The sequence below is a fragment of the Etheostoma spectabile genome, chromosome 16 (assembly GCF_008692095.1).
Source record: "Etheostoma spectabile isolate EspeVRDwgs_2016 chromosome 16, UIUC_Espe_1.0, whole genome shotgun sequence".
Taxonomy (NCBI): Eukaryota; Metazoa; Chordata; class Actinopteri; order Perciformes; family Percidae; genus Etheostoma; species Etheostoma spectabile.
Window position 1 is genome coordinate 15,064,697 of NC_045748.1, and position 14,040 is coordinate 15,078,736.

The 14,040-nt window shown below is 40.0% G+C and overlaps 2 protein-coding genes across 3 annotated transcripts in view; one reads left to right on the plus strand and one right to left on the minus strand.

Annotated features, from left to right (window-relative positions):
• Positions 1-3,501, plus strand: part of pcsk5a (proprotein convertase subtilisin/kexin type 5a) — a 32,215-nt gene extending 28,714 nt beyond the window's left edge. Inside the window, exons 33-37 of the mRNA XM_032540407.1 lie at positions 35-212; positions 887-1,104; positions 1,312-1,412; positions 1,694-1,901; positions 2,518-3,501. Of these exons, the coding sequence (XP_032396298.1) occupies positions 35-212; positions 887-1,104; positions 1,312-1,412; positions 1,694-1,901; positions 2,518-2,972 (1,160 nt within the window). The 3' untranslated portion in view covers positions 2,973-3,501. The remainder of the gene's footprint in view (positions 1-34; positions 213-886; positions 1,105-1,311; positions 1,413-1,693; positions 1,902-2,517) is intronic.
• Positions 3,486-13,849, minus strand: prune2 (prune homolog 2 with BCH domain). Of its 2 annotated transcripts, none has more exons than XM_032540454.1 (11): positions 13,592-13,849; positions 11,979-12,045; positions 11,643-11,843; positions 10,984-11,160; positions 8,762-8,864; positions 6,112-6,243; positions 5,872-5,958; positions 5,160-5,258; positions 5,025-5,063; positions 4,535-4,585; positions 3,486-4,411 (listed from the first exon to the last, which is right to left on the minus strand). In XM_032540454.1, the coding sequence occupies exons 2-11, from the start codon at positions 12,031-12,033 to the stop codon at positions 4,381-4,383; spliced, it is 975 nt and encodes a 324-aa protein (XP_032396345.1). In that variant the 5' UTR covers positions 12,034-12,045; positions 13,592-13,849; the 3' UTR covers positions 3,486-4,380. The 2 variants fall into 2 exon arrangements, with proteins under 2 accessions (XP_032396345.1, XP_032396344.1); XM_032540453.1 differs by having other exon boundaries at positions 3,486-4,414.
• Positions 13,850-14,040: the final 191 nt, after the last annotated feature.

Below are 14,040 nucleotides of genomic sequence, written 5' to 3' on the forward strand. Positions count from 1 at the left end.
ACAGCTACATGATAATGTGTGTTTGTTGGCACAGATGGCACCTGTGTGGATGAATGTCCCACAGGCTACTATGAGGATGAGTTGGGGCAGAAATGTGAACCATGCCATCCTTCCTGTCAGTCCTGCGTTGGAAAGCACAGCCACGAGTGTCTCGCCTGTAAAACCCATCTATTTCGAGAGGGCAAAGAGTGTGTGGAGACCTGCCAGCACAGGTAGTTTAACCAGTTCACCATCCAACTGCGTTGCTCATTCATCACATTAAGTGTGGTCACACAGTGTTAAATAATAAAAGATCGGCCTAGTCCCATGATGTGATTGTGGACACTAAACCATTGCATTTCTTTAGTTAGCTGAATAGGGCTGCAGTTTAGAGATGGAAGCTCATTTAGCCTGAGATACAAATAGCCCTTCATGTGGCCCGTAAAATGCTAATTAGACTTGATTTTATTTGGGGTGCGGTGATTGAGAGAGTTAAATTAATGTGCCATTAAATTGATGTGCATTATGGGCAATAGTCAATATGCAATATATGCAATTGAGAGAAAACAAAAGGGATATAAAGCCTATTTATTCCTCGGCCACCATACATACTATCAGACCTTTATGGAAGCAATGCAGCATATAGCAAAAAAACAAACAAACGTATATTACTCTTGAGTTTATAATGCAGAACCAATGTCTCGCTTATGTGTTTTGTTGTATCGACTTTGTTCCTGTCATGGTGTCTTGGTCAATGTCATGTCTGAGTAGTTAAGATTGTGTATAGCTGTATGTGACTTAGTGGCTGTGGAAAGGAATTTCCTTTGAGGACAAACAAGACTCTAATCTCATCTCCTTTTAATTGAATCTAATCTATCATAACTTTTCTCACCATCTATCCGATCAGTCACTATGGAAACACAGGCTCAAGGGTATGTGAGAAGTGTGACCCGAGTTGCGGTGAGTGTATCGGGGGTGGGGAGGACAGCTGCCTGAGCTGCGCTCTGGGTCTTATCTACTTGCGGAAAGAAGGCCGTTGCCTTCCCTTTTGCCCTCAGGGCTACTACCACGACGCGGTGCACAGGACCTGCGAGCCCTGCCATGCCAGCTGCAGAACATGCTCAGGTTTGAGCGCCAAATATATATATTTCCAGCATACAGTGTATGTGGGATTGACAGAAAATGAACTATATTGCTTAGGCTTTGGCTACACAGATAATACTTGTTCAAAGGATCAATTCATTGTTGTTTCTTATATTTTCTTGGGCATTGTTGACAATAGGAAAAATGCAGAACATCCCCTGACTTACCCTTTACGTTGTGTATCTGCAGGAAGAGATTCCCAGTCCTGTGAATCATGCTACCCTGGATACCTGCTCTCAGATGGCATGTGTGAGTCCATGTGCAACATAGGCCTGTATCCTGTAATAAAGGTAACCACACTGTTTTTTTATGTTTTATTTGACAAATATTAACTTCTTTATTTAATAAAAAAATTAAAAATTAAAAAAACCTTACCCTGCTTCATCCAAAATCTGCTTCATCCAAATAATGGTGAATGTTTTGGACCCAGGTATCATATAATGTAAGGCCGACAATTCTTTTAATACTGCACCAGTGGAAATCATATCTTTGTAGGTAAAGAATCAGTAGTTGTGATGGAAAATGCATGCCGTAGTCTTTTCAGTCTGTCCTTTCTCTTGCCATTCATCAGGGTTCAGGCCACATTTGTGAAGGCTGTGACAGCTCCTGTATGGAGTGTTCGGGGCCCGGTCCAGCCAATTGCACCATGTGTCCTACTCCAGCCATCTTAGAAGCTGGAGGGCGCTGTTTGCTCTGTTGCCGCCATGAGGATGATGATGATGATGAGGCGGCTGCCACAACACAGCAGCAGGACTGTTGTAACTGCACCGAGACTCGAGGTAGGCTGTAGGTCAGTCTTGCTTTTATTGTAAGAAAATGAAGGAGGATGGAGAGGCACGACTGGATAATTTCCCAAAGCTTACTTTGATATCTTGAAGTTGCATGTTTTTTCTGACCAACAGTCCCAGTCCCAAACCAGCAAAAACTTTTCTACTTCCAGTAATGGTTTCAGAAGTATTTGCATACAATTATATTAACCTGACAAATAAATTGTGATTAAATTACAGGTAGTATGACAAAACATAATTAGATATGCTTGATACATTGAAAATGATACGTTTGTATTCTTAACTGATTGTTGCTTAACTTAGTCATGAATATTTAACATGAGTAATGAATATTTAACTTTTAAGGACTTTAAAATCAAGTATCAGTAACAGACCTGATACTTGGATGATGTCATATTTGCATTTTTACTGCAATGAGTAGTGTTCATTTTATTAATGTTCAATTCTAGCATCCTTTTTAGGGAGAATGTTTACTGAAAATAATATTGATCGCTTTTTTGTTTAAATCGGCATTGAGTCTGTAGATCGGACTCTCGGCTGGCAGTCTTTATGTGGCTCAGAGAAATGTTTCAATGTGTCTAGACTTCTTGTCTTTGTGGGTTTCTAGGAGAGTGCGTCCTGAGCACCAACTTGGCCTTTAGGAATGAGGAAGCCAGAGGTAACCTGGCAATCTTCGTTATCTCCTGCATCCTGTTGGTGCTGGGACTGGTGGCTGTCGTCTTCCTCATCAGGCACTCCCGCTCCAAGAGAGCGCCCCCAGACATCACTCCCCGCGGCTACGAGAAGCTGGGCTCCAGCAGCAGACTCGGCAGCTACAGCTCTGCAGCTTACAGAAGTCGCGCCAGCTCCTCTGGCGGTCGTTTCCAGGAGGCTCAGTTGGTTGACATGACTGAAAGGCGCTCTGGGCGTAAGGAGGAGGAGGAGGAGGAGGAGGATGATGAAGATGATGACATTGTTTACATGGGCCAGGATGGAACCGTGTACCGGAAGTTTCGGTACGGACAGCTGGGAGAGAACGAGGATGAGTTGGAGTATGATGATGAGAGCTACACGTTCCGGTGAAGTATAAGAATTTCTCTAAAGAACAACTCTCTCTCTCTCTTCTGTGCTGTTTATCTCCTCTTGCCCTGAGGGACAGACCTATTTATCCTTCACGGAGTAAGAGTTGAACCAATTGAGACATGAGAAGCTATTTATAATAAGGAGCATTTTACAACTGCTTTCCATTCACAAAATGTGCAGTAGAAAAGATACATACTACACATACTTATGACTTTTTACATAATTACACTTTGTTTTCTGGAGTTTGTTTGGAGTAAGATGATTTCCCACATATACATTTGTCATGGGCATTTGCTAGTTTTGACAGTTTCATTAATCATTTGTTGTGGTGTGGATTAGCATTTTAAATTTGATTTATCACGCTTTTCTATAGTATTCCGGTGTCATTGAGTTTTATGTATCCCGATTGAATTTCATGTAGTCTGGTTAAATAAAGTCTTGAAAAGACGCAGAGTACGTCAACCAATACTTTCCTGCTAAATGTTGAATCAAAGTCTTTACAAATCAAGATAGAAAACAACATTCAGACAGCAGTCTATATTTATTGAATTACTAGACAGTGATCCATTATTCCTTCAAACATCCTCAATACACCATAGAAGACTCATGGGTAAGAGGACAACCATTAGTATCTATGAGGGGACATGCACTGATGCACAAACCAAGGACATTGTGCTTTACAAAAATGCCATCCTTATTTCTCTGAGGTTTCTCCCTGATGATCCAGGAGAGGCTGAAGAGATGATTTCCAGTTCATGTATCTGATAAATTGATTGAAAACAAACACATTGCAGAGCTAAAAGGACATGCTCTCAAATTGCACGGATAACTTGGTGTCAGACTCCTTAAAGTTCAAATATTTTTGGATTGCTTAAATGCAGTAGTTCATCTATGGCACAAGGGTTTATTGGCCACACCATGTGCTTGTATTGTAGATTGCTGTCACACAAGTCCCTTATTTATCTGAAATACTGAGTGTGTGACCAATAAAGGGGTTATTATTGCTTAACGGCTTCTCATGCACACAACTACAACACAATATACTCTACAAATAGATTTGCGCAGTGCACTGTCGTAATTGCATTTTCTACCCCTCTGGGAACGACAGTGCTACTCCAAGTGCTGCCAAGCATCACCCCTGACTATAGTTCTCTGGATTGCAGGTTTAAAAAAAAAGGTACAGGAGACGCTATAGCAGCCATAAAGTATGAGAACTAACTCTTGAGTGTTAACAGGAACTATTGCAAGTTGTGTTTTCATATTAAACTCCTGTGTCTAATTGACAAACACTAAGACACAAACATACACACACAGGCTTTACAAGCCTTTGACTTTGTTTTCCAGCTTCACCCGTACAATACGTGACTTCAGAACATTGAGATGACCCATCCATTTAGGATGTTTGGGTTTAAGAGCTGCTGGCACCGGCTACATCTGGTCTGCTGGGAAGCCGAAAGAAAAAAAACAGCCATTAAAGACGGGTATGTTTATGTATGGGTGACAGACTGCTGACACAAGGCCATTTCTCTTCCATGTGTGAACTAAAACGTCTTAGGACTTACTCTGTTCCGCCTGCTGCTGCTGGCTCCGGTCCCAGCAGAAAACTATTCATTCTTGAATGAAAGAAACAAATAGAGTGGTCGTTAGAGCAGAATTTATTGTTGTACGGTGTTGTAATGCACTGGTATTTTGCAAATTTGAGGACACATGCAAATTATGATTCCATGTACAATTAATCAGCCAGAGATTAGAGAGTGAATTCTACAGTGTTGTTCCAACATTTATTTACAGGGTAATAGATCACTCTGCAATAAGGACTGGCTCATTTATTTTACTGTAATAAATGAGATGGAAGTGATGCATTTAGCATCTTTTCCCCTGTGTTCTTCCTGTAATTGCAACCATAGTCAAATCCAATTGGTCCTCATCCAGCAGAAGATCCCTGTGATATAAAAAGTGAGCCCATCTGATAAATGAGCGCTACAGCCAAGTATAAAACTTAGGTAGGGGCCTCTGCAGAGGGAAGTAAGAGGCACTAGAATCAATGCTTACTTTGAGTTCTCCGCTGCTTCCTTCAGTTCCTTGTCAAGTCTAGAGGTGAGCGTTCAAATGACAAGATGAATATAAAATCATTTAATAAGACAACTCAGGCATGGTGGGGGTGGTGCAGCGTTTGGAGGGACTCACTTAATGATGCACTCTGGGATCTGGATGCAATCCATTGGGATGAATTCCTGTAGTTCGTCCAAACTGTTCACATACTTAATCTTACTGCTAAACTTGGTGCTGTGACAGGACACACACACACACACACACACACACACACACACACACACACACACACACACACACACACACACACACACACACACACACACACACACACACACACACACACACACACACACACACACACACACACACACACACACACACACACACAATGATAGGGACATGAAAAGCACAGTGAAAGTAACCGGTTTGGCATCAGAGGAATGCAATTATAGTCTGTTTTTCTTTGTAAAAACAGACTAATGTAAACAAAACTTTACATTAGGCCAATCCACATGCAAATAAGAGTACAATTCTGCTGCCATGCTAGTGCTTCGGTGAGGCTTTACCTGGCAACAGCAATGCTTTGAGCTAAATTTCAATTTATCCCAGCATGCTAACATGGTCAGAATGACTGCTGACATACTAGTGTTTAGCAGGTATACAAAAACTTTATTTAGCGTTTTAGCATTCTAACTTTTGCTAATTAGTACTTATTACACATTAGCAAAATTGTTCAAATTCATCATCTGGTAACCAATATTGTCTATACGAGTCCAATACTTTTAGCTATTTCAGTGGTGGACTGAATTGACAATCCCTAAAAATAAAAAAGGATAATTTGTACCTGATGAAGGGCTTGGTGATGGCTAGAATGGTCCTAATAAACCATGACGGATGGAGAATAATGAAGGATTTCAAATTCTTCCTGAGTCTGAAGACAACACAATGAGTCACATGTTACGTGTGTTAATGTCCATGTTGCATTTCACATTTATTCAGGGGAGTTATAAATCATCACAAGTCATGCTACTGTTATCTCTCACAAAGTCATTATCGCATAATGGTGTAAGTGAATGGAACAGACCTTCTGTCAATCATGTGATAGCATTTCTTTAGCCAACCAAGGCCAGGCATTCTTCTGTGGGGTGTGGCTCCATTCAGGTACACAATCATGTAGTCCTCTGCCACCATGAGCTCCAGTGTGCTGATCACATAGCTGAAAGCACACAGAGACTTAAATGCTTGATGAACTTGATTTCTAAAAGATAATTTTTTTTTCCCTGAAGTAAGAAAAATATAATTGACCCAAAAATTGTACACTGTACTACTCTCCACTTACCCTTTATAAGCCAAAATTCAACAATATAGTGTAAAGTACCATGCTAGCACTTTACATTAGCATAGTGCATTGAGCTAATTACTAACACCAGCATGCTAACATGCCCATATAACAATTGTATATAATTTTGACCATGTTAACAATTAGCTGATTAGTACTAAGAATTCATCATAAGGGAGACATGAATGTCTGTACAAAATTGCATGGCAATCCATCCAATAGTTGTAGTATTGTCTTGCTTTGCCAGACCTTCCTCCACAGTGCTCCAAAGGAGGGTCTGACTAGTCCACACAGCATTCCGGTACGGGAGAAAGACGTGCTCTGGTTTATTGGCATTTTTTTAAACCAATCACTATCGTCCTGGGTGGAGAGAGCCACGGTGCCACTGAAAAATAGCCTAGGGAAGGAACTTGTTTTGGTTGAAAATGTCTACATTTAAAAGTTGTTTTAGTTGTGCAAGAGAACTCTGATTGGACAAATAGTCTAGTTAGCTATCTGGATTCACCTTGCAGAGATCTGAGGAGCAGTTGCCATAGTCCTCATAAATCAACGCCGTGGATATAGACTACTAGTTGTGGAAATATTTCAGTCTGGATCAAAGTGGTGGATCACGCAATAGAGCGGCATTGCTATCCCTAGCGCAGATCTACTAGCATGCTTAAAAATTGGAGAGAAAAAAAACACTAATTTCATTTTCATTGTTTAAATATGGTATTCGACTGTGGAAGTACAGTGACAATTCTGACAAATAAGGCAAAACCATTAGGAGTATATTATACTTAAGTTATTATAATGTAGATTAAAATAATTAGCCAAAGCAAACATGACATCAAAATTATAATGTTACAGTAATTCGTTACACTTTACTGGAAGGAATCTACATACGAGTGACATGACACTGTCATAAAGGTTTATGACATAACACTGTTACACATAAGTGTCATTTGATTTTATCATGACAAGTTATGGTTAGGGTTTATGTGTCATGAATGTCGTGTTCATGACAGTGTCATGTCACTCCTATGTAGATACCTTCAAGTATTACCCAATCCTTTATGCCCTCATGCCTTTTACAAAAACTATCCCATTTGCCACACTGTGTCAGTCGTGTATTCCAATCAGCAAAATTCCAGATACCAAAAGAAAAATAACATCACTTAAGTCTTTATCACATATGTCAAAAAGGCGAAATGCAAGAACTGCAGAACCATGTTTTGTTAGTCCAAGTATCTCTCATATAAAGTAACAGGAGACATATACCATCTTGCTATGATCCTATGATGTCAGCTATGAGAAATTGGTATAAATGTTGCTTCATGGATGAGCTGTTTTGCTTTGAATTTCTTTTTTCCATCTGCTGCATCCACCTCAGCAGCTTAAATCAGACTTCTACCTTTATTACACCCAATACTCTGAAACCAAATAAAACCAAGCTCTTTCTCATTTCTCTCCTCAATCCACCCTACCTTCTCTACTTCTTCTCAGTCAGCAGGGACCTTTTGTCATCTCCCTTGAAAATGGTTGGCAATATCCTCAGCTGACAGTCCTCTCTAGTTTCCTCAATAACTCCTCTAACTTCAATGAATTTGGGCACTCTGACTCTCCTCCCCTTCAGATCCAATGTCATTCTCCAGCTTACAATTCAACCCTGCTGATCCACTTCGTTTCGTGCATCGTGACTATGTGATCATCTCCCACTGACATCAAGCTGCATACCATTCACGTCCCAGTTATAGTTAACTAACTACATTGCAAGGATTCAGACCTCAAGCCATCTGGCATCAGAAAGTACACACACTGCGGTTTACCCCCTTTCATTGCTATCCAAAACTCTCCGATATGCCAGCTTACCCAATATCTTTCACAAAACAGCCTGTGGGATCCCAATCACTGTCCAAACATGAAATGCAACAGTGCCAAAACCACAAGAGAAGACATCAACATCGGAGGTCTCCACAAACAAACTTTAGGAGTTTTTTCCTTGTGCAGAAGGACTTTGGTTGATTTAAAGAATTAAATAGCATCCTAAACATGCTAAATACTATTTATAGAAAATAAAATGTATCTTTTGAGTGAGGTCTTTTTGTTGAAATTCAAAAAGGACGGCATCATATAAATAATAGAACAAGAGAGATGTCATTGATAGAGTCTTTAGCAATGCTATCAGCTCTGTGAGAGCCACCATCACAGCTTAGCATGTAAACATTTGCCAATTTACAATTATAACATTTTCAGCTGAGGTTGATGGAAGTGTCTTGGTCACTGTCATGGCTCTGTCCTCTGGGAACCATGAATGACTACAGCATTTCACTGAAATACAACAAACAGGTTTTAGCCATGCTAGCTGCATGGCTCTAGGTGTGCGTTTGTGTGTGTGTGTGTGTGTAAAACTCACAGGAAAAGGTTCTCCATTATTTCATGGTAGTCCTCTCTGTCGCTGTCTGGCAGGAAACAGGCAGCAAACACTATAATGGCATTCGCCCCGTTGCCATAGTAGCCTTGATAAAAACACATACAAATAACAGTTAACTTGACCTTGTTCCATTGTTGGTGAGAGCTTAGCCTTAATAAGCATAGTTATAATTTGATTGTTCCCTTATTTTCCTCTTTTTTTGTTCAATTTATCTCCCAATGTGTCTTTTGTCTGAGTGTCTATCTGTCCTGTTTCCTCTCACTACTTTTCAGATTAATGTAATTTCCTTCTATTCACCAACCCATTCATCACCAGATTTGGTGTCACTCAGACAGAGGGCCTTTTATCTAAATGACAGAGCTTGTGATATTTTCAGTGACAGACATCTCTGTTTCCATGGGCCGTCTGTGTTTCTCTTAAGCCTGCAGCACAGTGGGAAGAAAATGCACTCACTGCTATGGTTAGGGATCAGATTTCCACCAATAATTGTAATATGGCCAGTGATTACTAAAAGGCACAGGCTTACCGGGATGGCCCTGGGGTTTTCAAGGGCCCCCCAGAGAGGAAAGAGAGAAATGGGGCCCCTGCCTGTGAAAGTAATATCGCATGACTCTGTGTCCAACCTCAATTTAAGACCCAGGTCCCCCAGCAGTCTTAATGAAGCTGCATAGATGGTAACTGACTAAAGGGGGAAAAAACAACTTAAGCTGTATGAGTACAGGTTGGGCGACCATGAGAAAAGCTTAAATGCTTGCTGGCAAAGACTCTGGAACTCTACTATAGAGATATCACTATTCTTTTAATAGACGTTCCCTCATTCTGTGTTTTGTAGAGCTCAATCAATAAGTTGGAAAATGCCAGAAATGTTTTGGTTTTAGTTTCTACAATGACTTTTCTTCCTTAACATTTCACAGACTGATACATAGAGAAAGATTACTGACAGATTATGATAATGAAAATAATTGTTAGTGTTTAAACTATGGTTGTGGAGAGTGCTTACATTACCACACATCATTTTCATACCATTCAGTGACACCTAATGTCATGTATTGAAGTAACTGCACCCGTTTCTTCACTTATTGTTTTCCCTTTAATTTGTCACTTGTCTATACACACAAGAGTGTTGTATGGGACAGCAGCAGTCACATTACAGGGTAATAATTGTCTATGTATGTGGCCACTTTGACAATTTTCAAGTTGAATCCTAATTGCTGTAATGTGCAGAGGACGTGTGAAAAATTCTGTTTGTGGAGAGTTCCCTCCCTGATGGCCGCTGAACGAAGATATACTCATCTGGCTTCAATTACAGTCAGTATTCCATCTTTTTTTTTGGGTTGGCCCACCTCCAAAATTAAGATGAAGCATTTCCAAAATGAGACATTCTGCCATCTTGTTAGCTGAGAAGTGACAGTTGCCAGATTGAAAACAATAGCTGATTGTAATACGGTAGACCAGGGAAGACTTTTTATTAATATGCTGTTACTTCTGTAATCAGATATTCAGGTCAGCTGTAAACTGAAACAGAAAATGTTTACTGTGCTAACAACAATAAGGATCCCCATATTAAATCTGCTAAATAGATGCTGTCAGTTCAGTGACTTGTGATTAATTTATTGCAAAATGTGCAATGAAATTGGTGGTATGAAATTGGTCTAAAAGCTTTCCCTAATAATGGCAGTATACCAAGAATATGTAATGTGCTATGTAAATACCTGCATTATTAATGCACTAGCCCCACTAACCTTATACTTCTCTTGTGTTCTTCTAAAAAAATATTTCTTGTTTAATGTATAACGTGTACATGTGTAACAATTTGTTCCACCTTTACTTCAAAGAGCATTGTCCTTGACTGCATGAGCTTGGACTGGAAAATAAGCCGTGAATAAAAACTGATTAAATCTTTTTTAACCAAAAATGCAAAAGAGTAGGAGGTCTCAGGTCTTCCTCTCAGGATGTGTAGAACCCCAGCAACCTTTAGACAATGTTTAGAGAGAGTTTAGTGAATAAGTCAAATGTGATTCTAAAAAGTGAGGCGGACATGTTCCCCCCATATACCCAATAGGTATGCAAGTGTTGCAAGATGTGAACCATTACATTTTCTTATCCAGTATTGAGTATATTTGAAAAATATTTGCTTCTGCAAGTACAGGTAGATGGACATAACATCCATATTTACAATGGTAAAAAATAGTTCTAATAGTCACCTCCATGGGAGATGACTCTCATGTAGGACTCAATGATCTTCATGTTGATGCGGTGCTCCTGCTCCCCAATGACGACCGTCCTCCATAGTTTGCCGTCCTGGCGCTCCTCTTCAGCGCTATATGTCGGGATTGGATTGTAAGGCTCACTTGTTCCGCTCCTATTGGTTGCATTGGGGTCTGATATGAGAAAGGACCTATTACTGTGTGATATGCACAGGTGTTACTAACATCATTAGGGATGTCTCAGTAAGCTATGACAGTGTGACATTTAACCAACATGCACAATACCAGGCACCTGAAACTAAAGTAGCTAAATGGATTTCAGCCATCAAAAATTGGATTATTCACACCCATCCTTTTCCTACTGTGACATGTCAAAATGGGAAAAGAGACAAATCCATAGTTAACCTTGGTGGTTTTGGAGAATTATAAAATTTAAAAGTTATAAAGTGTGATAGAAAAGAAAAGAAAAAAAGAAAAAATCGTGAAAGCTCAAACAAAAGACTTTTTTGGGAGTTGTATAGCTAGCTAGTCTCATATACAAAATGAGACTAGCTAGAGTCTTTTTGGTTTTAAATTCTATACATCAACATGTTGGCACATCTCGCCTCCTTCAGCATCATGATGATTCAAGGTGGTTTCTATTCTGAATGACCCACCTTCCCAGTCCATTTCATGGTCCGTGTAGTCAAGGTAATCCCCCTCATCGGGAGTGTCGAGGTCGTCAACGTTAATGTCGAGATCATCTGGCGTCTCCCCCAAGTCATCCTCGCTCTGGTCCAGTGACAGGCTGATTCGAGGGGCTGATAGCTTTTTTCTTTGGGTGGGACCTCCTTGCAGGGGTAGAGAGGTAGGAGGGACTACAGAAAAAAAACATTTAAAACAGTGATTCATTTGCCTCATGGCTGTGTTTTAGATATCAGAAATAATTTTCTTTACAATTCTTTTGAATGACAGTTTGCTTTGAATCGGAGCATTGGTTGACTCCTACTCACCGGGTCTACCTTCGCCCCCGTCAGAGTTCATTTTATTCTCTGATGCCAGGTCCATCCCAAGGAGGACCTATTAGAAGATGATTACAGTTATTAAGTTGACTCTTATGATACAACAAACCTGGAGAGTATCCAGACTATTGAGTAATGCATCGTCTGGGGTTCCTCTGATCTGAATCTTGATATGGTTTATTGAGTGGGGAAGGCCAGTTAATTAAAATCGCAACTTGTGCCAAATTTTAAAAAGACCAGTAGTGGAACGTAACTAAGGAAATTTGAAAACAGTACTGTACTTATTTCTTTATACTTTTACACTACATTTCAAAAGGGAATTATTTTATCACACAGTTATTGTTTAGTCAAGTGACACAGTAAGATTTTACACATAAAATACATGATAAACTTGTAAATTATGATGCATTGTTATAGATTGAACTTCTCAGCTGTAAAATAGTTTGAAATACTTCCACCCTCAACCATCTACAACAGTATCAGTAGTAATAATATATCATAGTATAACAGCCAGTACATTTTGCAATTACCAGTCACATACTTTTTGCTTAAGTGACATTTTCAATGCATGACTTTTACTTATGTTTTTTTAATTTTAGTATGTTTATATAGAAGTATTTCTACTTTCACTTTAGTCAAGGATCTGAATAAGCCACTACTGAAAACATTCTTAAATGGTGTTTGGACCACAAAGTAGAAATAGACCATAAATCGGCCAATAAAATTTTTTTGTAGATACTGTTATATAAGTTGAGGTAATTGAGAAATAGAGTCACCTTAAAGTGTAGTGTGTTGAATGATTAACATTGGCCAATATATCTTAATCAGATATTTTACAAATGGATTTCCACAGTTATCAGAGAACAGGGGTACAAGAGTGGTAAGGAGACAAAAGAGGGGGAGGGATGAGGGAAAGAAAGATTGAGGTTAAAGGTCAACTTCCACCGTTAATAATCCTTCCATCCAAACTGGAGGAGGGGGTGTGTTGCTGAGAGGTGGGAGGAGGGGAAAGAAACCAGGCATGTTACATCATGACAAGCTCATTCCCTCTCCTCACAGTCTTTTTTTAGTGCCGATTCAAATCGAATGACTGCACGCTCGCGTGAGCACAGATTGGGCAGAGATGCAAATTCACAGTGAGTCACGTGTGCTCATTCGCATGAAAAAACAAACAAAAAAACATCCTTGTTCCTCCTCGGGAGACTCTGCCTGGAACAAGGAAGATGTGATTGTATTAACAGGGGCAATGGAAAAAAAGCTGAATGGTGACTCCAGTACAGCTGACATGCTGACGATTCAAAAGGAACATGTATATATGTGCACACGCACTAATACACACACACAGATAAAAAACAAACAAAAAAAAACCCAGTGACATACACTCCTACATTGTGGAATAACAAAATCAGCAGCAGCTGTTATGTGCATCTTCCATGGAGGATGCTGAGCTGCTTTAGATCATCTTTCACAGCACAGGACCACAGTGCTGATGACAGCAGCCCCTCCCTCATTCTCGCTTCCTGTCTGCTGGCTGTGAGGGGGGGGGAAAAAATACAAAACATATCCCTCTTTTTATCTTCACGGAATAAAATCCATCTACTCACCACTGCTGGGGCTCGGGAATCTCTTGTCCTTTATCGTCTCAGAGCATGGATGTACTTCCAAGTTCCCTGCCTATTTCCTTTTCTCCCAGCCTCTCGGTGGAGATGCTCAGCTTACAAAGAGCTCACAGCTTCCACCATTTTGTGGTCACATGATGTGGGCCACTACCAAATAAGGGCGATCACCTGCTCTCACAGCTCTCAGCACAGCAGCAGCTTCAGGCAATGCAAGTGAATGGAGATATAGGAGGAGTTGTAATTGTGTGTGTGATTATAATCCTCATTTGGAGGGGGTTAACTGTATGTGTGTGTATGTGTAGACACTGTTTTATTACAACCAGTGAGGAGTGTTGGGCTGTTATTAATGCCTCACAGTAGATTTATGAGCCTGACTGTGCAGCTACATACAATATTGTATTAGCCCTTAGGGTTAGTAAAAAAAAAAAAAAAAA

What these genes read in the sequence shown, in the direction of transcription:
- prune2 (XM_032540453.1), bottom strand. Translation starts at nt 12,033, where the DNA reads ATGGACCTGGCATCAGAGAATAAAATGAACTCTGACGGGGGCGAAGGT. An exon ending in CGGGGGCGAAGGTAGACCCG is followed by an intron (nt 11,844 to 11,978) that starts GTGAGTAGGAGT and finishes TTTTTTCTGTAG; the next exon opens with TCCCTCCTACCTCTCTACCC. An exon ending in CCATGAAATGGACTGGGAAG is followed by an intron (nt 11,161 to 11,642) that starts GTGGGTCATTCA and finishes TTCTCATATCAG; the next exon opens with ACCCCAATGCAACCAATAGG.